This window comes from Vombatus ursinus, unplaced genomic scaffold, assembly GCF_900497805.2.
Source record: "Vombatus ursinus unplaced genomic scaffold, bare-nosed wombat genome assembly UNPS02014820.1, whole genome shotgun sequence".
Taxonomy (NCBI): Eukaryota; Metazoa; Chordata; class Mammalia; order Diprotodontia; family Vombatidae; genus Vombatus; species Vombatus ursinus.
Genome location: NW_020954598.1, coordinates 14135944 through 14163017, shown reverse-complemented (window position 1 = coordinate 14163017; position 27074 = coordinate 14135944). Strand labels below are relative to the sequence as shown.

The 27074-nt window shown below is 36.8% G+C and overlaps 1 protein-coding gene and 1 pseudogene across 3 annotated transcripts in view; one reads left to right on the top strand and one right to left on the bottom strand.

Annotated features, from left to right (window-relative positions):
- Positions 1–8318, top strand: part of UPP1 (uridine phosphorylase 1) — a 28185-nt gene extending 19867 nt beyond the window's left edge. For all 3 annotated transcript variants that reach the window (XM_027837142.1, XM_027837144.1, XM_027837143.1), the window contains exons 5-8: positions 725–839; positions 3334–3543; positions 3632–3778; positions 8050–8318. In XM_027837142.1, the coding sequence (XP_027692943.1) occupies positions 725–839; positions 3334–3543; positions 3632–3778; positions 8050–8192 (615 nt within the window). In that variant the 3' untranslated portion in view covers positions 8193–8318. The remainder of the gene's footprint in view (positions 1–724; positions 840–3333; positions 3544–3631; positions 3779–8049) is intronic.
- A 9032-nt stretch (positions 8319–17350) lies between these two features.
- The window catches only part of LOC114024266, a 33295-nt pseudogene continuing 23571 nt past the window's right edge, over positions 17351–27074 (bottom strand).

Here is a 27074-nt window from a genome sequence, read left to right as displayed (position 1 = left end):
GATTTACTTAAATAGAAAGGCTGATTGTTAGAAGGCCCCTACTGTTTTGGGTGGGTGGAGTGCTTTGATGGATTTAGGGGAGGATTAGAAATTAGAGAATAGGGAAATAGGCTGGTTTTGGTGAGGAGTAATCTGTATCCCTTAAGGCAGGACTCATATTTGTGAAATCTAACTGGGGCATTGGAGTATTTAAATAGTAAATCACTGCATTAATGAGATCTAAGATCTGGGTTGTTGGAGTATTTAAACTGTAAATCACTCCGCTAGTACAAGTATTTAAATTACTCTTTGTGCATCTCCCTTGATCTCTGGTTTTTTATCTCCCTTGAGTCTCTTGACTCAGTGGTGGCAATGTAGAGGTTGTAGAGAATAAGTGATTGGCTCAATATCACGTGAGTATTGTACTAGTGATAGAACCCTGTTGCCATAATTCTTCATCTAGTCCTCTTTGAATGATTTTATTTGGGATTTTAACATTATCAAAGATAAAGTCTTGCCCCAGACACTACTTGAATGGCCTTGGGCAAGGCACTGAATTCTGGACCTCAGAATTTTCATCAATAAAATGAGGGGATTGTAGAACTGAAAATTGATATCCCACTATAAGGCAAAGAATTTTGAATTCTAAAGTAATAATTTGGTTAATATGTGTACAGTTTGAAATCCTATTCAAGATAATATGCTATATTTCTAATAATTTAAGTTTACATGTAATTTTTTTCAGCATGGTATGGGAGTTCCTTCCATTGGAATCATGTTACATGAACTCATCAAGTTACTGTATCATGCCAAGTGTTCTGATGTTGTCATCATTCGCATTGGCACATGTGGTGGAATAGGTATCTTCTCTAAATATATTTGATTTTTTTGTATCAGCTTTATTCAAATATAGTGATATATGCCCATAGCAATATGCTATTTGCACGATTAAAACTCCTAGAATAGTATAGAATTTGGTATTTGGAAGGTCTGTCTTGGACCATGTCCAGACATTTTTATTACTGGAAGTACCTCTCTTTAAAGTTTAAATAGCCTGTTTAAAATAGCAAAGTTTGAAAGTTTTAATAGTATGGCGATAAGGCCTCCCGTGTAGCAGCATCATGTTGTAGGGCACCTGTCCATATGCAGAAGCCTGCCCTTTTGGAGATAGTTATAGTTACTGAAAGGTCAGATATGCCCGATTCTGTTTTTGAGAACTTCTTAGGGCCAATTAAAACCATCCAGACTCTGCTCCTTCATTAGCTGAGTAAGTATAGTCCTCGAGCTCTATCCAAGTGGGAACTTGTGTGCCTAATTTCCCCAGCCTTTCAAAAACAAAGTTCTCAAAAACAGGCTTGTTTTTAGGTCTCTCCAAATGGTTATATTGTCTAGCTAATTACCTTAAGTTAGAATTAATGTGATATTTGCATTTCTATGAACTGTTTTTCAATGTGCATTTCTTTTGGTTTTGAATAACTTGTGATTTTCAAAATTCCTCAAATTTGAGCAAAATCAGCCTGAAATTTAGCCTACCAATAAATAGGTTTTTGCGTGTGGATTAAGATGAATACATTTGATATTCATCAATATACTATCCACAAAATGTAAGTTCAAGGAGGTACAAGTTTACTGTGCAATCTAATATTCAACTTTATTACTAAAAATGTTTATAGCTAATTTTTATTTTAAATTTAGTAATGGACCATAGCCTCCTTCAGTTACTAGAAATCCAGTTCCATTCAGTTTTTGTGAGCTAAGGAAAGACAAAAGGAAACCACTTTAGGTTAACTTGAATTTTTCAGCAATACAAAACACACACACACACACATATACACACTTCATTTCTTTTTGTACAGTAGTCATAGGAAAACTTTTTCCTTTAAGTTACCACATTGTCTAGTTTGAATGGCACTTTTTCAGCCCTCAGTTATAGAGAGCTGGGAGGAACTAAGTTAAATGTGATCCTGGGTTTTCCTTTCTTTCTTTCTGATAATTAAATTCTTAAGGATAGAATTTCAAGACTACAAATTAATGGATAATTAAATATGTCAACTCGATTGGATTTCAAATATATCTTTTAAATACAATTCAGACAGGTTTTGGATCTTCATTCAAAAATAGTAAGTACCTACAATGTATGTACAAGCTGCTAGAGATCCTTGTTTTCCAGATTATTTGGTTTAGTTGAATTGTTTTTCATAAACCATACAAAGTTAGCCTTAAAAAGACAAATCTTAGGAATCTTTTAAGCCATCCTCCCCAGTTTCTTTATTTTCCAGAGGGGAAAACTGATCTAGAAGTGATTTATATAATTCAAGGTCAGATCTATTGGCTATTATTGATTAAAGGGAAAGCTTTAGATACCAGATTAATTCATCAACCATTGATTAAGCATTTACTAAATGCCAGGTGCTGTGCTAGACTCTAGGGATATAGAGACAAAAATTAAAGTCCCTGTTCTCAAGTTTACTTTCTATTGGAAACAAGATGTACATATAGAAGTAATTACAAAATACATACTAAGGCGTCTGAGGAAAGGTCACAGTTAATGGAGAGTATGTGTTATGATGGCTTCCTGTAGGAGGAGATAACAAACTAAGCTTTGGAGGAAGCTCCACTAAGAGATGGAAGTGAGAATGGCAGGTGATTTGAAGGGAAAATGTGCTAACCTTGAATGAAGTTAACCTTAGTATTTCAGGAGACACCAAAGATCAGATTTGTTCCAGTGGCATAATTTCTCTGAAGTTTATTTCATCTGAATGTTCTGGCAAGTGAGGGGCAAGAAATCTCTAAGATAGTGGAGGCTTCCTTTAAGATAGAATCAGTCAGATTTATACAACCCGAGGGTTTCTGTTTACACAACTTTCCTTGTTGTTAAATGTTACTTTTTTTCCCCCGTGGAGATGTTTCGTTTAAAATCACAGTATACAGGTTTATTAGATTTCTCCACATAATAAGAAAGCACTTTAGAAATTATTTATAAATAATCCACTACACTTCCTCTGTTGCATTGTTAACTTCATTGATGGGAGGAGTGTCAATAAATAAAGAATAGCAATTCAATATACTCAAAGGGGCCAAAGCTAGTATTCTGCGTTCTGTTGGTAACATGATGGTTCCTTATTAGCTTTAAACTGAGCCTGGTCTTTTCCCAGTTACTAGTAGGCTGGAGACCTAGTCCGTCATTCTTCCTTCCACTGTGGATGGAAAGGACAATTTTTGCAGAAGGGAAGTTACAGGGCAGTACACTTTGAAACAACACAGCAGATATCCTTCTTTGTCTTTGCACCCAAGGGTGCCTTGGTGTGAACGTTCTTGATTGGGAAATCTTGCTGTTTTTGACCCTCTTTTTAGGTCTAGAGCCTGGTTCAGTGGTGCTAACTAGAAAAGCAACGGATTCTTGCTTCAAACCTGAATTTGAACAGTTTGTTTTGGGGAAACGCATAGTGCGAAGTACGGAGCTCAGTGATGACCTGAATCAGGAATTAATGGCGTGTGCTAAGGAATTAAATGAGTTTAATACTGTTGTGGCAAACACCATGTGTACCTTAGACTTCTATGAAGGTAAGATATTATTTGCTTAATGGATTTAAATAAATTAGAAAATGGCATATATACCAAAGGACTCATTAATCCTTGACATGCTTCCTAGGTCAAGCTCGGCTGGATGGTGCTTTCTGCTCATATACTGACAAGGATAAGCAAGAGTATTTACAGGCAGCTTATGATGCGGGAATCAGAAACATTGAGATGGAATCTTCTATCTTTGCAGCCATGTGTGGTGCTAGTGGCATCAAAGGTATGCTTCTGTTCTGGACCATGTACCCACAGTATTGTTACAATGGAATTTTTCCCATAAAATATGACAAAGAACCCTAAGACAAAAATGCGAAGCATCTGGGCAAAAATTAAAAATGAAGTCAAATGTGGGTAAGTCCCTTATGTAAAACACAACAAACTGGTTGTGCTTTTAAACACATTTGTAAGCTGGTTATTTGGACTTCAGTTCATTTCCCCATAAATAAGTTTTTAATAGATGACAATTAGATTCTCAGTTCATAAAAGCCTATTGAACTAAAAATGTAGCTGGACTGATGTAGTATTCCATGAAATCAAATATCGGTAAATGTCTGGGAAATGCATTAGTTGTTGTTGTTGCTGTTGGTTTTTGTTTTTTTTTTTTTGATCTAGATGTTTGGTACTGTTTAGATGAGACTAACATAGTGTCTTGTATGTATGAACCTAAGATAATTCCGATCAGGTTTGGTTTACATCAGAAAATCTTGCAGCTAATGTTGATTGTGCTTTGGCCCTTAAATGCCTTTGAATGATCAGATTTCACAGAATTGTAGGCCCATTGAATTTTAATTCCAGTGAGCCATTCAAATTATATAATCCAAAATTCATTTTCTGGATGAGGGAAATGTAGACCTGTAAGCAGAAGTAATTTGCTTAAAGTCATTCAAGAAGTTAGTGATGAAGCCAGGAGTAGAATTGACTCTTTGAGTGGAAAGAATGAAAAAACAAAACAAAAAGCCTAGGACTGGGATTAGAAGGAGGGGAAAAGGAATAAGCATTTTAAAGCATTTTTTTTTTTTTTAGTGCTTTCTGTGTGCCAGGTACTCTCAGTGCTTTACAGATATAACCTTATTTGCTCCTTACAGCAACCTTGTGAGATAGGTGCTTTTTCCATCATACGTTTGAGGAAACCGAGGCAGCAGATTTTAGGTGACTTGCTAAAGATCACACAGCAAGTGTCTTCAGGTCATAATTGATCTCAAGTTTTCCTAACTCCAGGACCAGCGTTCTTTCTGTTGTGCCACCTAGTGGCCACTAGTTACATCTCATTTACTTTTAGAGCTTATTTGCTGAAATATCTCCCCTGACCCTTCTCCTTCCACCTACAGTTTGAACCCTTTTCTATGTCAGTTGAAAAGAGTTGGAGGGAGAGGGGAGAAACTGAATCTGTTTTGCTGTGAAGTGAAGGAGTGAGGTATAGTGAAAGGTCACACTGAATTTGAAATAGGGGGATCTGGGTTTGGATCCTAGCCCTGCCACTTAGCTTGTATGACTGGGTAAATAAATAACTTAGCCTTTCTGGGTCTTAGTTCTTTCATCTGTAAAATAAAGTAGATGGCCTCTAAAGTCCCTTCCACCTCTGATTATTTGGTCTTGTGATTCTCTACAATTCTCTACTCTGTGCTGCCAACTCTGGACTTCATTCTGGGTTCTGTACAAGGCAGCTTCAAATTTCCATTGGAATCCTTTGGAATCAGTCAGCTAGCTTCTAAAGCTCTAGGAAAATCAGGATTGCAGATTTTACATTTCAAAGAAAGCATGAATAAACAAGTTTTTTGTTCCATTTCTTTTGCATATCAAATTGGGAAAATACCTTTAAGCCAAGTTGTTTCAATTCTACTTTGCACCATAAGAATATTTTTTGTTTAATGGAATAACTGTGTTCCAGTAATCTTTACTATAAAAGTAGACTTTGATAAAGTGAATTTCATTTTCCTACTGACTTCCATTGTAATGACAAGAGATGAGTTCCACTTAAAATTTTAATATTGAACCTGCAGCCTTAAAACATTTTCAAATAGTTTGAGGGAAAAACAATAACTTTCTATTAAAAAATTTAAATGATATAATAGAGACTGTAGGGATGTGTCATGTTTAAATTAGACAGTGAGAGTGAATTACAGCAAAGGACCAGAAATGCTGGCATTATAATTCTGTGCCTCTGGAAGCATGTATTGTTTTGTTTGTAAAATTAGCAGCAGCTGTAAGTTTTCACTAGCTTTAGATCACTATTAACCTCTGACTCAGAGGTTCCCAAACTTATTTGGCCTATTGCCCCCTTTAAAAAAAAATTTACTCAGTGGCCCCTACCCGTTAAGGGTTTTTTGAAAATTTGTATCATTTAAAAAATATAAAATTTTTTAAAAATGGTACTTCTTAAATTTAATAATTTACTGTAAATTTGTGTTTTTTTCCTGCATTGAAATTTGATGATGTAATATTGTAGCTTATAACCGTATAACCATATCATATTGTAAAACAAGTCATTACATGCACATGTTCCTGCTGATACATGTTGGACTTTCCAACAAAGCTCAACTGCCAGCACTTGCTTGTTTTCTTAAGACCTGTTGGTGGACTTGACCACTGATTAGTTATAACTTGAATTTTATATGTTTATTTGGAATATAATGTAATCACTACAACTTTAACTCTGTTACACAACAGGTGAAACATGTATGGTTTTTCAAAATTTTCTTATCTTCTCTTCTTTCCTCATACTTCCATCTCTTCCTTATTTTTATTCAACTCCCCCCTCCCAGTTGCACTCAAGACTGCTATGGCCCCTCTGGATCATTTATTACAGTGTGAATAGGAGGAGCTGATCGGACATTTGGTTAATGTCCATCCGTGATCAGCAAATTATTATAACTTGATTGTAGTGACCATCCTACCTCCAATCTAAGACTTTGTTTATTTAACTGAAGGTAAATGCCCATGCTCAGGGATATTTAAAAAATACATATTTCAGCCTTGGAAAGTTACAAATTTTTGGAGTAAATAGGAGATCTAGCACTCTAGCTGACTGTGGGAGCAGGAATAAAATGGTAGCAAAGAAACCCTAAATTCCTATAAGCACTTTATTGGTGCTGCTTGTCAAATGATTTTTTAGCTTGATGAATTCTTTAAACATGAAATTCCAATAAAGGAAGATTTACATATTCTTCTTTGGCACAGTTATAAGTAGAATTTATCATTTCTAACACCAAGAAGACATACTGTAAATATTTTAAATACATGTTTTTTCTCTTGCATTTACTTTACCATTGTTTTACACAATATACAGGAAGTGAATTGAGCAAGTGGGCAGTTGGTTTAAATCAGCGGGTTCTTAATTTGGGGTCTGTGAACTTTCTAAAATTTTTTTTGGATAATTGCATTTCAATATAAATTTTATTATAATCCTATGTATTTTATAAATTTAAAAACATTATTCAGAGAAGGGGTCCTCAAGCTTCATTACACTGCCAAAGTGGTCCATGGCACAAAAATGGTTAAGAACTCCAGGTTTAAATGGATGTTCTTTGTCCTTTGCAACACTGACCAGTTACGAGAGACACCTTTCCTATGCTCATTAGTGGTAGGTACCTTAATTACTTTTTTTTTCCTACTCTGTTTCCTTCCTCTAGGGAATATGATATTTGAATAGACTTTTAGGGAAAGACAGTTTTTGTATAATCTTTATTTGGGTGAGAGTTTTGAAAGGCACTACTGAAAAACCTCTAGTTACATGTTAGTATTATTTATAGACTAGTAAAGGTATGGCGAGGGCTGAGAGGAGAGACCATTCAAGGTTTACATCATTCATTTGAAAACTAAAGAAGTAACTCAAGAATATCATGGCACTTAAAGCACATGATTAATTTTGCAGATAGCTCACAAGACTTTAAAAAAAAAAGGAAGTACCATATCTCATATTTCAGGAAAGATTGGTCTAGACTGCTAGGTGAGAAGGCATTTGCTTTTATTTTATTTATTTTTTTTAGGCATTTGCTTTTAGAGTTAGTTTTGTACTGAGGGTGGAGGGAAAAGTGAGAGTAATGGCAGAGTGTAAAGGAAGGGAGAGGAAACAGATTCCTGGCATCATCTCATTGGCATTCAGGGATCTTCTCAAATCAGACACTCTTGACTTATCCTCTATTTACTCTGCCATGGTTCTTTCTTTTTTTCTTTCTTTTTTTTGCTTTTTGGTGAGGCAATCAGGGTTAAGTGACTTGCCCAGGGTCACACAGCTAGTAAGTGCTGTGTGTCTGAGATCAAATTTGAACTCGGGTCCTCCTGACTCCAAGGCCAGAGCTCTATCCACTGCGCCACCTAGCTGCCCCCTCCATGGTTCTTTCTAAGTCCCAATGTGAATGATTGCCAATTTTCCTGACAATTTTGGTGCCATTTGGCAATAAACTAGATAATGGTTCTCATTATTTTCCTTCATTTGAAAGGACATCAGAGACCCCCCTTTTGATTGAATATGTTCTTTTTCCGTTTTTGCAGCTGCTGTCGTGTGTGTTACTCTTCTGAATCGTCTCAAGGAAGATCAGATTAGCAGCTCCCATGAGGTTCTTGTGGAGTATCAAAAGAGACCACAGAAGTTAGTAGGACACTTCATCAAGAAACGTCTGGGAAGAAAAGCATGAAAATCTTGGGTTTTTTTTTTTACTTCAAGAAAATCCTATAACTTTGCAATTAAAATAATGGACCCCAGTTGTATTCTTTCTAACATTTTGTAAACCAAAATATCAAATAAAAGTGGCTTATTCTTATTTATGACTATTGTGGTCCTTAGGCAAAAATTAGAAGGATGCTATAGTTTTTCCTAGGGGAAGAATCCTGGCCCATCAAAGATCTCTATTTGTTAAATTTACTATAGAATACCATTTTAAGGGATTTTAACCTAAATGAAGCAAAAATTCATTTAAATATTTTTCACTATAGCTACTAAAGTGTGCTGTGCGCATCAGACAATTACTTGTTCTTGGGCTCCTCTGGACAATAGTTTGTCACTTACCTGCTGGCTCCAGTCTGTTCATGAGGCTAATAGGGTTCTGATGTAATCTCTGGGGGTGTGTGGGTGTGTGTGTGTGTGTGTGTGTGTGTGTGTGTGTGCGCGCATATACAATCATCATATTAGGAGACACCCTGTTTCCCAGAGCTAAGGCTCAGCAAGCAAGCTATGCCCTGAGCTTAACATAACAACAATCCTTTTCACTCACCCTCTGAAAGATCTCAGCCACAGAAAAATCACAGGATTGTTTCATATAATTATTGTATTACTTTGACCAGTACCAGTTCTCTGATCTCAGACAAGTACCTGCTGCATCCATGTTCTGGTCATGAAGCCCTGTTATGAATCAAACTTGTCTCGTTGTTGCTGTTACCCTTCATTTTCAGGGCTACAGCTCACCGAGAAGCCATTGGTATAAGTACTGAAATAACTAGCCCTACAATGCCTTGGGTCTCCTCTCCCCTAGGGATGGGGCCCTGGTACCCCTTTCCTTCATTTTGAAATTAAACTTCTGCTTGCTTCCTGACTTCTCTATCTCTAAGCCTGCTCTGTTTGGTTCTGGCCACCCAAAGGTTGGGTGGTTCCAATGCCAATCAAATCACTTGACTTATTTATCCCTACCTATTTTAACCACACCCTCTTTCCCTTCATTACTGACTATTGAAAAAGCTTCAGTAAAATGCTGTTTCCCCAGTAAGCATTTTAATTGGAATAGATACAAGGTCATAAAAGCTAAATTATTTCTTGAATATAACATAGATTGGACCCAGCTACTTCTAGAGGCTGATTCCTGGGTGCAGCTACATCTAGAGGCAAAATCATTTTCTAGGCTGGAGTTAGCATTGCTCTCATCTCCCAGCCTGGGAAGTTCTGTATGTTATTTTTAGATTTCCTGTCTCCTTGTGAAAGGGACGAAGATACATAGTGTTAATTCATGACTAGTTTAGCAAGTACTGTAGAAACTGTAATGATTTTCCGGATTGCAGCTGGATACACAAACAAGAAAGCAGGATGTTGGCTTTAAGGTCCTGGAAACAGTGTTTTCTGAGATTTGGAACTTTGCTGTGCTTGGATTTGTCTCTGAAACCCCTGACCCGAAATGGAATGCTTATAAAATGCCTTAGAAGTGAATGTCCTTGTGACCTTAACTGATTGATATAAGTCTAATGCTAAAAGCCGCAAGGTGGCAAGAATGGCCCGAGATGCCCTTGAGTCCCTATTTTTTTCTTTTCACTTTCCATTTTTCCCCCCCTCGGCAATTGGGGTTAAGTGACTTGCCCAGGGTCACACAGCTAATAGGTGTCAAGTGTTTGGTCTGAGGCCAGATTTGAACTCAGGTCTTCCTGACTTCAGAGCCAGTGCTCTATCCACTGCACCACCTAGCTGCCCCTCTTTTCACTTTCAAATTCTGAGACCAGGATTTCTCTGTCCTTGGAAATCCACTTTGGGAAGAGTTGTAGCTTAAAAGCGTCAGAGCCCAGTGTCAAGAAGATTCACATGGCTGAGAGCCCGCAAACGGACTTTTATCTTACTTGTGATTTTGTTCTTCCAGAATGATTTGGGATACTTTTGATACTAGGATGGAGAGAACAGCAGCTGTCTCATTTTTTAGCTTTTTGGTGATGATAACCACTGGTCCTGAAGCATTCAATTTGGAAGAATGCATCTATATTTGGATTTCTAAATCCCATACAAGGGGAGGAAAGGCTCTAAAAAGATTGTAGCAAATAAAATAAAATGAGGAAATATTTGCAGAGCTGGCAGGAGTCATTAACCAAATGATGATTGGCCTAATTCTCTGAATAAATTTTGAATGGCCTGGTGGAAAGAGGATTGAGATTATACTCAGAATCTCTAGTTTCTAATCTGGCTTCAGGATTTGCTGCTTTATAACCATCACTTTTATGTTTTAGGTATGTTGCCATCAATATTTAATTTAATTCAATAAGCACTTCAATAATCTGATTGCAGAACTCTGCGTAAAGCCCTGTGGATACCAAGTTTTCGTAACAAAGTTACTGTCTTCTCAGATGTTAATTAATTAAGGGGAATTGCTATGAATACAAAGAATTTTGTTAAAACATCTATAAAATATTTTAGTAATGACCTCATTGTAATCTCATGAGGATATAATGAGGCCATACCATAGCTTTAGAGTTGGAAGGACCTTTGACATAATATAGTCCAAACCCCTACTTGAAACAGGCCTACAGAAGTAAAGAGATTTGCCCAAGGTTGTGTAGTTAGTGAGTGGCAGAGCCACTGAGCCAAGATTAGAAACTAGACCAGGGGTGGGGAACCTATGGTTTTGAGGCCACATGTGGCCCTGTAGGTTCTCAAGATTTGACTGAAGATTCCATCAAAGGGCTACACTTGAGGACCTACAGGGCCACATGTGGCCTTGAGGCCATGAGTTCCCCACCCCTGAAGACCCTTTATCTCCTGATCTACCATGATTCCTGGTACCAAATGTAAAAAATTATTAAGAAACAAAGTGCCCCAGAAATGCAAATTGTAATGATCATTTTTCTTCATTTGGAAAACAAGAAAAGCTTTTTTAGAATACTGAATCCACTTTAAGTCTGATGGGGAAATTATGACTCAAGGAGGGACCATAAGCAAAGGGAACATAACTTTAAAGTAGTATATACAATATTGTTCAAAATAGGAAAATAACATTCCTGTTTCCCCTGAGTCTCTGCTGAAACTGTGTCATATGGCTTAATACGAAAAGAATTATTGGTGCCATCATTGAGAGCCTTAACATAGTGGCTGATGTGGGACTTTTCCATCACAGCCAGTCCCTAGAGACCTTTATAGTAGCCCTGAAGGAATGACCCAAAGCCAAAACTAGCTTCTTGGAAATCTGCACAGATTGGAGGTAGAGTGAACAGTTGGAAACATATTCTACTACTTTAGTGGAACGACAGGGTGGAGAGTAGGGGAAGGAATATATCCTTTCCTGCTATGGCAGTTCTTTCCTCAACCTCTAACCTGAACTTTAAAGAATCAGCTATCTAAATGTGTGGTTATATTTCCACTGAAGTCCTCTCCAGGGCAGTTATCTTATGGAGACAGCTTAGGTGGTGCAGTGCATAGAATGCTGTACTTAGAACCAGAAAGACTCATTTTCATGAGTTCAAATCTGACTTCAGATATTTAGTAGCAGTGTGACCCTGGGCAAGTCACTTGTTTGCCTCACTTTCCTTATCTGTAAAATGAGCTGGAGAAGAAAATGCCAATCCACTTCAGTGTCTTTGCTAAGAAAACCCCAAATCTGGACTGGAAATGAGAGTAGAATATAACTGAAAGTGACTGAACCACAGACAGCTATGGGCCAATGCTGTACTAAGCCCTGAGGATACAAAGAAAGACAAAAGACAATCTTTGCTCTTGGCAAGACCAATGTCTAATGGAGAAAACAAGTAAATGACTGGACAACAAGAGACAGACTAGGCAAATAAAATAATCAAGCAATCAAATTAAGGGGGATCTGGAAAGGATTTATGTGAGGGACTGTCTGATGTTGGCAGCTACCAGGTTGGGTGCTGTGGCAAGGGTAAGGTAAGATCTGGGTATTTTGGAAGTCGAGGCAGGGACTGTGGTAGGCAGAGTCGTGTGCACTGGGATGGGCTGGATACGGAGAAGCCCTGAGGCAATTGGGCAGTGCTCTGTGACATAAGCTGGGTACAAGGAAGTAGTAGGGGCCTGAGCTCCTGAGGCAAGGGGCGGTGCCACGTGGGAGTGGGATGGCAGAGGACTGAGTTCCCTCTGCTTAGTCCCCTCCCCATATGCAACGTCATCCCCAGATGCCTCTTGTGACCTTCCTGACTTCCGGGTCCCTTTGTGCAGCACTGACCCAGTCCCCTCCTGAGTCTGACTTCCTAGGTCACGTACTCTTGTCCATGCGTCAATCCCAGATGCCTCCTTCCTGTATCCAATCCTGGCCTCCTACGTCACTCCCTCCCCCTTGGTGTGCTAAACTCAGACAGCCCCTTCCGGTATCTGACCCTACAATCATTGGCTAGTAGCGGGCTGGGGAGGAGGGGCTAAGTAGGTACTTAGGAACAAGCGTGGTCAGATCACACACGTGTGCTCTCCCCTGGCTCCTGCCCTGTTGCTCTGGCCTTGCTGCTTGGGCTTGCTATGATGGTTTGCTGTGTTGGCCTCTGAATAAAGCTCTGGTGTTGGTGCCTCCCGATGGCTCGTCTCTGTGTGGTGATCCGGCTCAGAACCGAAGACCCAGGTGTGGGTAAGACTCTGGTGGTGTACTTCTTTTAAGAGAAGTGGGTACTGGCGCATGACTGGCAGAGGGTCGGCGTGCGGCCCGTATAGATTTATACAGACGGTGGGGTTTTATTTGGGACTTGAACGCTAACAGGTAAACCAGGAATTAGAGATGAAATGGGAGAGCAAGAAGCTACCACACCAATATAGTTAGAGTTCCTTGAAATGTTGTTCACACCAAGTCTGGTCAAGGTGACTGGTTTGGAAGGGTAAAGGAGGCTATTGATTAGTGTTGTGAGTAAAAATTGCCGTCATGAATGATAAAGATTGAAGCAATAAAATCTAAGCATATGAAGTTATTAGCAAGGCTAACAGTTGCATAAGAAATCTGGTCTAAGACCTCCTCAGTAATTAGAAGGACACATATGGGAATTAACAACATTCTTAAACTCAATAATGAGGAACCAATTAATTTACATAATCTTGAGTAGCATGGGTGTTTTCTCTTTTGATTGGGAGGAGTTTTACAAATCTTGTGGTTTTCTCCAGAACATCCTGGTACATTTTACTGTCATAACAAAGTACCCTGGAACATTTTTGTAATAATCACAGAATGTTGTTTGCCATGATGTACGGAACATTTTGTAGTCAGCATCTATTATCCCAATTTTTCAGAATTCTCTCAATATTTTAACTTCTCCATAATTGATTTTCCAGCTTCTCAAAATGGAGGATAATCATAAAATGAAAAGAACCAAACAAAATGGAGTTAATTTGAGTTTTGCTTTAGAGAAGCATGATGTAGTAGAAAGAACTGAATAACCTGGGTATAATAGCTAACTGGCTTTGATAATAGAAATGTTATTAGATATATATAATACATATTATATATAGTAATATATTAGATATATAGAGATATATTAGTAGATATATTATTAGAAATAAATATTATTTTACAAATAATATCTCATTGGATCTTCAAAACATCCCTATGAGATATTTGCTACTATTATCCCCATTTTACAGTTGAGGAAACTGAGGATGAAAAGATTTAGTGACTTAGGAACACACAGCTAGTAAGTGAGTGAGGCTATATTTGAATTGAGGTCTTCCTAACTCCAGGTCCTATGCTCTAGCCACCATACCAGCTAGCTGCCATGTTAAATGTTGGCTCTGCTACTTTTATTACCCATGTGATCTTGGGCAAATCACTTAGTTTCCCTGGCCATTGGCCTTTTTTTCTGTAAAATGAAAGAAATGTAGATCAGTTGTCTCTGAAGTGTAGTCTATGGCCTGACTCCAACAGATACGTAATCAATTAATCAAAGGGTGGGAATATACATCCTATCCTACCTTCTCAGGATAATCAATCCATAGGCTTGTCTTCAACAATACCACACCATCTCCTCCAATTATGATAGCTCAGTGCTTCTCTCCCCCAATATCTCTAGCTGACCTTCTTCCCCTGGCTATACTAGCAGTGGGTTCCACAGGATGGTCATAAGTGGTGAACATTTCTCGACTATTGAAAACAATACAATGAATGCATTCAGTATAATAAAACTAGTCCCGTATCTGTGTAGGTGACCCATTCAGTCCTTGATTTAGCTGATCACGGTGGATCCTATGCAACAAATACATTAATCTTCTGATCACTTTTATGTTTTGGTCAACTACTCTAAGGATGAACTCGACTTAGGGTTATCTGTATTGCATATTCTAAAAGGATTTTTTTTTAACCCTTATTTCATCAGAGCATTAGATCAAAGCCTAGAAAGAACTTCAGAAGTCATTGAATCCAACAATTTCCTTTTACAAATGAGGAGATAGTCTCAGAAAGCTTAAATGAGACTTACCCAATGTCACACAGGATATATAACTAGCGTGATTGGGATTTATCTTCAGATTCTACAGTTACAAGTTCAATACTCTTTCTTCTGTACATCAAGCTATCTCCACCAGTTGTTTTCATCCTATGTGGCCTATAATCATACAGCAATCAGTCCATTTAGGATGATAAAGTTATATTGTAAGGGATTGAGAGATTGTTTAGCTCTGCCCGTTCCTTTTGTAGATAAGGAATCTGCCAGCCTCAGTCCTCATGCTCCTAATACTGAGTCTTTAACAGCTTAAGACCGCCATTGGGACTCTCTGTGTGGCACTCTTTCTGCCACGTTGCCTCTGAAATGCGTTATGCAGCCCAACAAGCATTTATTAAGTACCAACTGTGATACTGGGGATACAAAGACAGAAAATGATAAGGTCCTTGCCTTTAATCATAATAGCTGACACATATAGTGCTTCACATTTAAAAGCTATTTTGAGTACTATGTTATCTCACTTGAAACTCATAAGCTTTTGAGTTGGGCGTTATAGTTATTTTTTGTGTCCATTTTAAGATTAGGCGTCTGAGGCCTCAAATCTTTTGGTTCAAAATCTTTCTACCAGACCACATTTCTTTTTTTTTTAAAATTAATTTATTTTAATTTATCAACAATCACTTCCATAAGCTTTTTTTATTAATCTATTTTGAATTATCAACAATCACTTCCATAAGCTTTTGAGTTTAAAATTTTTCTCCTCTTCCCACCCCACCCCCCTCCCCTAGATGGCATGCAATCTGATATAGGCTATACATATACATTCCTATTGAACATATTTTCACATTAGTGATGTTGTAAGTAAGAATTAGAACCAATAGGGGGGACCACCAGAAAGAGGAAACAAAACACAACAGAAGGAAAAAAACAGCAAATAGTATGCTTCGATCTGCATTCAAACTCCATAGTTTTTTCTTTGGATATGGATAACATTTTCCATCATGAGGTGTTTGGAGATGTCTTAGATCCTTGTATTGTTGAGAAGGGTTAAGTCTATCAATATTAATCATCACACAACGTGGCTGTTACTGTGTACAATGTTTTCCTGGTTCTGCTCACTTCACTCAGCATCAGACCATGCAAGTCTTTCCAGGTTTTTCTGAAGTCTGCCTATTCATCATTTCTTGTAGCACAATAGTATTCCATTGCATTCATATGCCACAACTTGTTCAGCCATTCCCCAATTGATGGGCATCCACTCAATTTCCAATTCTTTGCCCCCACAAAAAGAGCTGTTATAAATATTTTTGTGCATGTGGGTTCTTTTCCCATTTGTATGATCTCTTTGGGATATAGCCCTAGAAGTGGTATTGCTGGGTCAAAGGGTATGCACATTTTTATAGCCCTTTGGGCATAGTTCCAAATTGCTCTCCAAGATGGTTGGATCATTTCACAACTCCACCAGCAATGCATTAGTATTCCAATCTTCTCCAACATTTATCATTTTCCTGTTTTGCCACGTTGGCCAATCTGATAGGTGTGATGTGGTAGCTCAGAATTGTTTTGTTTTGCATTTCTCTAATCAATAGTGATTTAGAGCATTTTTTCATATGACTATAGATGGCTTTAATTTCTTCATCTGAGAACTGCCTGTTCCTATCCTTTGACCATTTATCAATTGGGGAATTGCTTATATTCTTATAAATTTGACTTAATTCTCTATATATTTTAGAAGTAAGGCCCTTATCAGAGAGACTAGTTGTAAAAATTTTTTTCCCAATTTTCTACTTTCCTTCTAATCTTGGTCACATTGGCTTTGTGCAAAAACTTTTCAATTTAATGTAATAAAAGTTATCCATTTTGCATTTCGTAATGTTCTTTATCTCCTGTTTGATCATGAATTCTTCTGTTCTCCATAAATCTGATAGGTAAACTATTCTTTGCCCAGTTTCCTTACAGTATCATCCTTTATATCTAAATCATGAACCCATTTTGACTTTATTTTGGTATACAGTGTGAGATTTTGATCTATGCATAGTTTCTGTCATACTCTTTTCCAGTTTTCCCAGCAGTTTTTGTCAAAGAGTGAGTTCTTATCCCAGAAACTGGGGTCTTTGGGCTTATCAAATAATGGATTACTATAGTCATTGACTACTGTGTCTTGCATACATAACCTATTCCACTGATCTACCACTCTATTTCTTAGCCAGTACTAAACAGTTTTGATGATTGCTGCTTTATGATACAATTTAAGATCTGGAATGGGTAGGCTACCTTCCCCTGTTCTTGTTTTCATTAGTTCCCTTGATATTCTAGACCTTTTGTTCTTCTAAATGAATCTTGTTATTATTTTTTCTAACTCTATAGAATAATTTGGTAGTTTGATTGGTATGGCACTGAATAAGTAAATTAGCTTGGGTAGAATTGTCATTTTTATTGTATTAGCTCAGCCTACCAATGAGCAACTGATGTTTTTCCAATTATTTAGATCTGACTTTATTTGTGTGAAAAGTGTTTTGTAATTGTGTTCATAGAGTTTCTGGGTTTCTTTCAGTAGGTAGACTCCTAAATATATTATAATGTCTACAGTAACTTTATTTTTTTTATTATTTTTTTTCTAAAACCTCTGTTTCATTTATACAGAGCCAAGTCCACTTCCATGGGGATATGGTTTGAGTTTCAATCCAGAGCCATTGATGAATGTGTTGGTTTTTACCAAATATTCTGGTCAGCACGTAGTAGATTAGGGAGACTACAGTGTTAAGCCCTCTCAGTTAGAGCTACAGGGTGTGTATCAATCTCTGATTCTGTGAGAATCCTGAATTTAGGATTTTCAACTGTGCTTACTCCAACTTCTAATTCTGAAGGTTCGAAATCAATAGATAGAACAGTAGACAGACGTGTTATTGCTGTCTCTACTGTCTGTTCCAATGTCCAGTCAAATTTTTTCTTCACTTTTTTTTTCAAGAAAACTGGTTGACTCAGTTTGTTTGACTCCAGCTGCAGTGATCTTAAATCCACAGTAGTAGCCTGCAGGATCTCATTTATATACTTGAGGGCCTTGTTCTTCATCAACACCAATCAATATCATATAACAGCCAAGGGGCCTCATTTCAGCATTCTATGTGTAGACCTGAGAAATATCTGCAATCCTTTTACACAACATATCCACAGGAATCTCACAGCCATATTTGTATTTCCAATTTGCAGCCTCATAGCAAGCTCTTTGCACCTGAGACCTGCTGTCAGCTGCCATTCCTGTTATCACACAGCCTATGTTTTCAGTTATTCTGAATAAGTGAGTCACTGTGCTTGAATCCAATAACTTGTCCGGTACTTTATTCTGTGTAACAATTACTGCACAGTCTTTCCCTCAGACAGCTACTGATGTGAGGTCACCCTGATTAATAGCTTTAAAAGCATATTCTACTTGGTACAGGTGACCCTCTGGGGAGAAAATTGTAATGTGCCGATCAAAGTCGGCACTGGAGCTGCGGGAACATCTCGGTGCACTCACTTTCTCTAGATCCCATCTAACTCTACAGTAACTTTAAATGGAATTTCTCTTTCTATCTCTTGCTGTTGGGCTTTGTTGGTAATATATAGAAATGCCGATGATTTATGTGGGTTTATTTTATAGCCTGCTACTTTGCTAAAGTTGTTTATTATTTCAAGTAGTTTTTTATTTGATTCTCTAGGATTCTCTAAGTATATCATCATGTCATCTGCAAAGAGTGACAGCTTTGTTTCTTCTTTGCCTATTCTAATACCTTCAATTTCTTTTTCTTCTCTTATTGTTAAAGTTAACATTTCCAGTACAATATTGAATAACAGTGGTGATAATGGACATTCTTGTTTCACCCCGATCTCATTGGAAATGCTTGTAGCTTGTCCCCATTACATATGATGCTTGCTAAAGGTTTTAGGTAGATGCTATTTATTATTTTAAGGAAGACTTCATTCATTCCTATGCTCTCTAGTGTTTTTAATAGGAATGGGTGTTGTATTTTGTCAAAAGCTTTTTCTGCATCTATTGCGATGATCATGTGGTTTCTGTTAGTTTTGTTGTTGATATGATCAATTATGCTGATAGTTCTCCTAATATTGAACCATCCCTGCATTTCTGGTATAAATCCTACCTGGTCATAGTGTATTATTCTTGTGATAAGTTGCTGTAATCTTATTTGCTAATATTTTATTTAAAATTTTTGCATCTATATTCATTAGGGAAATTGGTCTATAATTTTCTTTCTCTATTTTGACTCTTCCCAGTTTAGGCATCAGCACCATATTTGTATAATAAGAAGAATTTGGTAAGACTCCTTCTTCACCTATTTTCCCAAATAGTCTATATAGTATTGGAATTAATTGTTCTTTAAATGTTTGATAGAATTCGTTTGTAAGTCCATCTAGCCCTGGAGATTTTTTTCCTAGGGAGTTCATCAATGGCTTGTTCAATTTCTTTTTCTGAGATGGGGTTATTTAAGTATTTTACTTCCTCTTCTGTTAATCTGGCCAATTTATATTTTTGTAAATATTTATCCATTTCACTAAGATTGTCAAATTTATTGGCATACAGTTGGGCAACATAGTTCCTAATTATTGTTTTAATTTCCTCTTCCTTAGTGGTGGATTCACCCTTTTCATTTTTGATACTGGTAATTTGGTTTTCTTCTTTCTTCTTTTTAAATAAATTAGCCAAAGGTTTATCTATTTTATTGTTTTTTTTTTTTTTTTGTAAAACCAGCTCTTAGTTTTATTTATTAGTTCAATAGTTTTCTTAATTTCAATTTTTTTTTTAGTTAGGCAGCGGGGTTAAGTGACTTGCCCAGAGTCACACAGCTAGTAAGTGTTATGTGTCTGAGGCTGGATTTGAACTCAGGTCCTCCTGAATCCAGGGCTAGTGCTCTATCCACTGTGCCACCTAGCTGCCCCTAGTTTCAGTTTTCTTAATTTCTTCTTTGGTTTTCAATATTTCTAATTTGGTGTTTAATAAAGGATTTTTAATTTGTTCTTTTTCTAGTTTTTTTTAGTTGTATGCCCAATTCATTGATCTCCTCTTTTTCTATTTTATTTATGTAAGTATTTAGAGATATAAAACTTCCCCTAAGAACTGCTTTCACTACATCCCATGTGTCTCTTTATTGTCATTCTCTTGAATGAAGTTACTGATAATTTCTATGATTTGTTGTTTGACCCAATCATTTTTTAGGATTAGATTATTTAGTTTCCAATTATTTTTTAGTCTACCTTTCCATGGCCCTTTATTACATAATTTTTATTGCATCATGATCTGAAAAGGACGCATTTAATATTTCTGCCTTTCTGCATTGGATTGTGAGGTTTTATGCCCTAGTACATGGTCAGTTTTAGTGTATGTGCCATGTACTGCCGAGAAAAAAAAATGTTCCTTTCTATCCCCATTTAATTTTCTCCAGAGGTCTATCATACCTAACTTTTCTAATATTCTATTCACCTTCTTAACTTCTTTCTTGTTTATTTTGTGGTTAGATTTATCTAGTTCAGAGAGAGGGAGGTTGAGGTCCCCCACTAATATAGTTTTGCTGTCCATTTATTCCTGTAATTCCCTGAACTTCTCCTCTAAGAGTCTGGATGCTATACCATTTGGTGTAGACTACATTTCTGCTAGACCCTCATTTTACTACTGAGCAAACTCAGTCAGACTCAGAGACATTAAGAGATTTGTCCAAGGTTATACAGCTAGTAAGTGGAAGAGCCAAGACTAGAACTCAAGTTTACTGGTTACCAATCCAAGACTTTTTCCATTGCAGTGCATAGCATATTCTACAAAAAGAAGCTCTTCCAAAAAGAAATAAGATCAATCCATTATATTATTTGCATTGTCTTAATAATGTTAAGAATAATAGCAATTATTATATAGCCCACATTTCTATGCTGCTCTAGAATTTAAAAGCACTTTCTTTATAAAAACCTCACAATTGGGTATATTTTGGGGTAGGGTGGAGGAAGATGGATATTTGGATTGTTAGAATACCTTTCTGTTGAATCCATTCTGCACAGCAGACTATATTCAGAGACTAGTCACTGGTCACACATTGTTCCCTAGATTTTCTGGTCCAGGGATTGGTTACTCAAATTGTTCTCTAGATTTTCTGTTACTAATTAGCAGCACAAATCAACAAATGATCTGGAAGTATCAATGATAAATGGCCAGAACTCACTTCAAGTGAATACGTGTCCAAAGTACATTGTTAAGGATTCTAAGAGTCATTGTGCTTTCCACAGTTATATGAAATCTGGAACAATTGGGTTCAGAGAAATGGGATAACACCAACTTGGTTTAAATGTGGAGCTCTACTCAGAATCAATAACTACTACAATGATAGAATCCTATTTTGATTTCACAGGCCATCTATTTTAATCCATACATAAACTGGGAATCTCCTTTGTAACATATTCAACCAGGGATCATAGAACCCTCACTTGAAGACCAAGGGTAAATCCCTGCCTCTGTCCTTTGGGAACAGCCTTAATTATTAGATAGGCTTTCCTTATATCAAATTGAAATTTGTCTATCTATAATTTCCAAAGGGAGCTTCTAGATCATCCCTCTGCAACTAAAAGGAACACGTATAATACCTCTTTTACATGACAGCTCCCCAACTACTTGAAGAAAGCTGGCATTTATGTTCTTTGACAAATCTTCTCTGGGTTAAATATCCTCAGATTAAATATTCTATTAACCTATCTTCCTATGTCATGTGTTATGGTAGAAAAAAGAAACTGGATAATTATATCCAGGCAATGATTTACCTGGAAATGCATTTGGTTGCAAAACAAACTGGGTCCAGGGCTCATGGTAGCCAAGGACCCCAAAGCTTGGTTTATCACAGCTAATATACAATTTGGAGAGAGTGAAAAACAGGATTATAGAGATTGTGATACCCACTTTCTCATTGGTGGAGAGGGGGTTGGAAGACACCAAGGTGAGAGGGACACATGCTTTAGAACACTCGTCATTCTGCTTGATAGATGATACAGAACCTAAGCTTCAAATTTCAGTCCACCATACATCACATGTTAAATGGCACAATTTGCTGGCAAAGTATATTAAACTAAATAGGGAAATCCCATTTTGTAGTTGTGAATGAGGTATCAAGTAATAATCAACTATCATAGCCATTCCTATTATTTTAAATGTCAGTGTGACAAGTGATAGGGAAGACAGAGAGGGGAAAAGTACTGCAAAGGAAGAGTTAATTAGGGAACTATTACAATCACAAATCAGAGTTAATGCTGCCAGTATTCTTTAGTTCTCAGTATGCCTTGGGACTAGAGTTTAGATTAATTCTTTTGCACCCAATTTTTAAAATCAAGTTTAAGGGCATTTGATGATGTATGATATGGTAAATAAGAGTGTTGAACCTTGGAATCAGGAAATCCTGGTTTTAAGTCCCTATGTAAAAACAGGCAATTCACTTAATAAGTTATAGAAGGGGTATACTCTTTACTGACAGAGAGATTTACCTTAGGCACAGAGAGGTGAAGTGTGAACTTCACAGTGTAGGAACTCGCTCCATCAATGCAGATCACAGGCCTTTTATAACAGCATAAATCAGGAAGTGGAGGTCCCCACAACTTAAAGTAAGTGAGCTTTGAAATATTCACGTATATATTTTTTCTTAGGGTCAGCTATCACTAAATGTATGCAAAGGGAATGGAAACATATGAATTACCTTACAGAAAAACACATGCAGTCACCTTTGTTGAAGAACACCCAACTAATGTAAGCCACAAAGGGGTACTGAGGAGCAGAAGACCTATTCAAGGTGCTGAAACATCTGCTCCTCTTCCCTTCATATATATGAGGCTTCCCTAATATTTCGTCCTCCTTTAGGGACTTGGTTTCCCATTTTCAAGCAAATCATTTCCCTTCCCTTGTGGGTCAAAGCTAACTTCTCAAAGTCTGTTTTGTTAAAAGGCTTGCAGCTAGATGGCACAGTGGATAGAGTACTGGGGCTGAAGTCAGGAAGATTTATTTTCCTGAGTTCAAATCTGGTCTCAGACACTTACTAGCTGTATGACACTGGGCAAGTTAGTTAACCCTGTTCGCTTCAGTCTTTATCTGTAAAATGAACTAGAGAAGGAAATAGCAAACCACTCCAGTATCTTTGCCAAGAAAATCCCAAATGGGATCATGGAGAGTTGAACATGACTGAATAACGATTGTATCAAGAAAACAGAAAATGAAAAGAATAATGCCTACTTTGTTTCCTCACAGCCTGCTTGTGATTTCATTTCCAGAGGAAGCTATAGTCTGAATTCACTATTAGGCATGTGTTATACAATTCTGGTCTCTCTCCTTTTGCCCAGTTATTCTAAATTAGCTCTCAAACTCCCAAGTTCAGTCTGAACCAAAATTTCTATCTCCCTAGAATAAGAAATACTGTCTCTCTTGTGCTGTCTCTATTTCTAAATCTTAAATGAAACACACACACATAATTTAACATTTCTGCTAACCAGTAGGATTTTGTGATGGGTAAATAAAATCTAAATTGAAAGCAACAGGTAAAGAACAAACTTACATGCGTAGCTAACAATAAGAGGATCAAGTGACATTGCTAGGAGATGGGAGGGTCTTGAGATCAGAACAGTTCATTAGCAAATTTTCTCCACCATGGAGCCATGTAGGAGCAATAGCACCAAACATAGCTTTAATAAATGTTTGCTGACTGACTGACCTGGAGCGAATCACTTAACTTCTTTTGGTTCCAATTTCCTCATCTATAGCATGAGAGGGTTGGATTAGATGAAATCTAAGATGTCTTCCAGCTTTAAATCTGTCCTGCTCTGATTTTATAATCTGTACTTGGATATTCACATACTGAAACACTGATTTAGTGTCAATCCCTGAAATGATTAAGATTTACTTATTTATTGATTCTATTTATAATTAATTGATTTTCTCCTGTAACTGCTTTAGTCATAAGTCTTTATCTCTGAATTTAGTTCAGAATTCAGCTGGCTTGTAATGGATTAAGTTGAGAAATCCTGTTCTCTTACTGTTCTATTCTTGACTCAAGGAATTTAGCTGACCCTAGAGCATGCAATTTGACGTAAGGGAGTATTTGCAATAAGAGAGTTAGGCCTAATATCTTCATACCACTGAACTATTCTTCCAGGATGTCTAGTTTGCTGTCCAATTATTTTGCATTTTGGGTCATTATCTTGCAGGTAGATTCAAACAATGAACACTTTTTAATCACAGGAGGGAAAGAGGTTATTGCTAGCCCCTCATTACCAAACTTCCAACCAGTCATGTTGTTCCCCTCACCTACGCTATATAACCGGTCATGTTGTCCTCAATCCCATGATATCAAGCCTGTTCTGTTTGTTCTGTACTCCCCAAAACCTATAAAAGGGGAACTATTCTTTTACAAGGGATCTTTGGCATAAATGGAGGCAAACTATTTGCCAATTTATTGACAGTTATATTCGTCAGTGTTAATAAATGTTATCTTGCTTAGAGAAACATGCCTTGGTTCACCCTTTTCTTAAATTTCACTCGTGACAACCTTAGAGAAGCAATAAAATCAAGAATGAAGCAGTTAGTAATGTCTCAATTCCTTATACCAAAGGTATAGAGAGAACATAAACCCATTCTTCAGTGCCAGATTAGGTTGGAAATTTATGACTCTTCAGACTTGTTCCTTTATTCTCATGAGGTCATATAGAAAAGATTGGGTACTGTTTGTATTTCCAAGAAAGTGAGATTTGTTACTTTTGATTTTACCATGAAAGCTTGGTTTTAAATAAATCTAAAATTGCTTTCCAGGCAAAGAAAGGCTATCTCTAATTTTGTCTAAATGAACTTTTTGGCTTTTTTTTTGTTTCATTTTGTTTTGATCTGTTTTTAATAATGGCTTAAGTAATGATGCCATCACAAGTTTTCTCTGATAGGCCTTACTACTCTGAGTATTGAAAAACTACTTATTATGTTTTTCTCTTGTACTATTACATTTTCTTCTAGTTCTTGCTGGTTTCATTCTTAAATGATGAGTTCCAAATAGCTTAAACTGATGTTAAAATTAAACTGTACTCTAATAACTGTGAAAAGTGCTTTGTAAATTGGCAAACAAAAAAAGTGACTGTTTATCTGGAGTTTACTCTACCAGATGAAGCCTGTGGCACTTTCATTTAAATAGTTCATTTTGTTGTAAAATTGTTCTGATTTAGAATGCTACTGTTGGCCTATGGCTCATTCTTTCAATTGGCAATTGGGATAATAAAGGAATTTAGAATACTAAATACATTTAGTGCTTGTCTTTCATTATTTTATCTAGCTTTCTTTTCTTTACATATTCTTAATGTTTTCTCTCCAATTTCTACATGGTTCTGACTATATAAGGATATGAATTGTGTCATTAAGATGTTTTGGTAGAGAATCTGGTTCCCCATGTGATTGGCCAAGTCATTTGTGTATGAACTAGCCATTGATAGGGTCCCAAACTATGGTAGTCATTCTGTAATTGATACAATTCCATCATGTAGAAAGCCATGGACTTTGGTCAAACTCTGATAAGAGTAAGATGGAGAAGAAAACAATGGGGGTTTGGTCCCAGGCTGGGCTGGAAATATGCTTAGGGCATAGGAAATTTAGAGGGTACTGAATGCAGTGATTTTCCTCCTAAGGCTTCTTAAACTTTTCCCACTCATAACCCCTTTAGCACGTCTTAAACGGTGGGTCGGGATGGGATTTAAGAAGCACTGTATCAAGAAGATGTTACAGATGAAGCTTGGGGCTGAGTAGTTGTGGGGCTGAGCAATATGGAGGAGCAGTTCTCCAGTGGTTCAGCTGTAGATTTTTTCCTTTTTGCTGGGATTCACTATGGGATGGGGGAAAGAGAATGGAAGCCAGGACCAAGAAGCTATGGAGAGAAGGGAGGGTGGGGCTGGCCCTGCCCGGTTTTGTTCCGGCCCTGACCATCCTATTCCCTCAAAAATTTGCTATTTGCTATTTGTCCCCTGCAATTTGTCCCTACTCCTTTATACTAAAGCTCTCTAAAAGCTACTGGGGCAACTTATTTCTTATTTATTTTAGTCCTAATGAACTTCAAAATTATATTAATATAACAAATATGTGTTTTAGTATGGCAAAAACTGAACTAAATAATGCTGATGCTTTAACATACTGTAAAAAATGGAAAAATGTAATCAGAAGAGTCAAACGGATGTCCAGTAATTTATAAGAGAAAGCCAATATTTAGGCTAGCAATATTAGTAATCAAACACAAAATGATATGAAGATTAAACAAATGAGTGGGTGATATTTTTCACATTTAAACAGAATTAAAGAAATGTTAACTATTGAAGATAGGAACTCTATGCATGAAATAAAAACATTCATTTGATTCCTGAAAAATGATAACAGAGCTTTTTTTTTTTTCATAGAATAACATATAATGATTCTGTTGTCAAGAAGAATTACTCGAGTTGATGTTTTAAAGTGAGATAGGACCTCAATAAAATCCTTTTTCAGGATAGGCAAAAGATAACAAATTGAGATTCTGAATCCCAATTGTAACATCCCACTAGATTCTGGGTAGACAGTCTTAAAAAACAATCAAGAGATATAGGACCAATGCTCAGAGTTCAGTTTATACATCTGAAACTTCATTTTCTTCTCCATTACATATATGTATAAAGTACTCATCTGCACATCTAAACCAATCCCTAATGCATCAGAAAAGCTATGAATGGAGTATGGTATGGCATTCCCTACATTTTAAATACCTCCCCCACTCCATTTTTTTTTTTTTTTGGTATGGACCAGTGATTTATTCTTGATATTCTTTATCACTTTAATATCTTTTAAATAAAACATTCACAACTATTTAGAGTCCCTCTACATATGTTGCCTAAATTTCCTCTTTTCTCTGGGGCCTTTGTGGGGTGGTGCTGAGAGGGACACAGGTGTGAATTAGATGAGTGGGTGATAGTACTTTTTAGTTGGGGTACAGCTTAGAGTTAGATATATTCCCAATTTTCTCACTTTATTTTTTTTAATTAAAAAAAATTTAAATTAACTAATTTATTTTTAGTTTTCAACAATCACTTCCATAAGCTTTTGAGTTTTAAATTCTCTCACCTTCCCTCCTCACTTCCCTCCCCAAGACTACATGCAATCTTCTGTAGACTCTATATATACATTCCTATTAAACATATTTTTACATTAGTCATGTTGTAAAGAGGAATTAGAACCAATAGGAGGAACCATAAAAAAGAGGAAACAAAACAAAACAGAAGACAAAAAAAAAGAACAAATAGTGTGCTTTGATTTGCATTCAAACTCCATAGTTCTTTCTCTGGTTGTGATAGCATTTTAGAAACAGCATATTGTAGAATTATGGTTTTTAATCCATTCTGCTATCCATTTCTATTTTATGGGAGAGTTCATCCCATTCACATTCACAGTTATGATTACT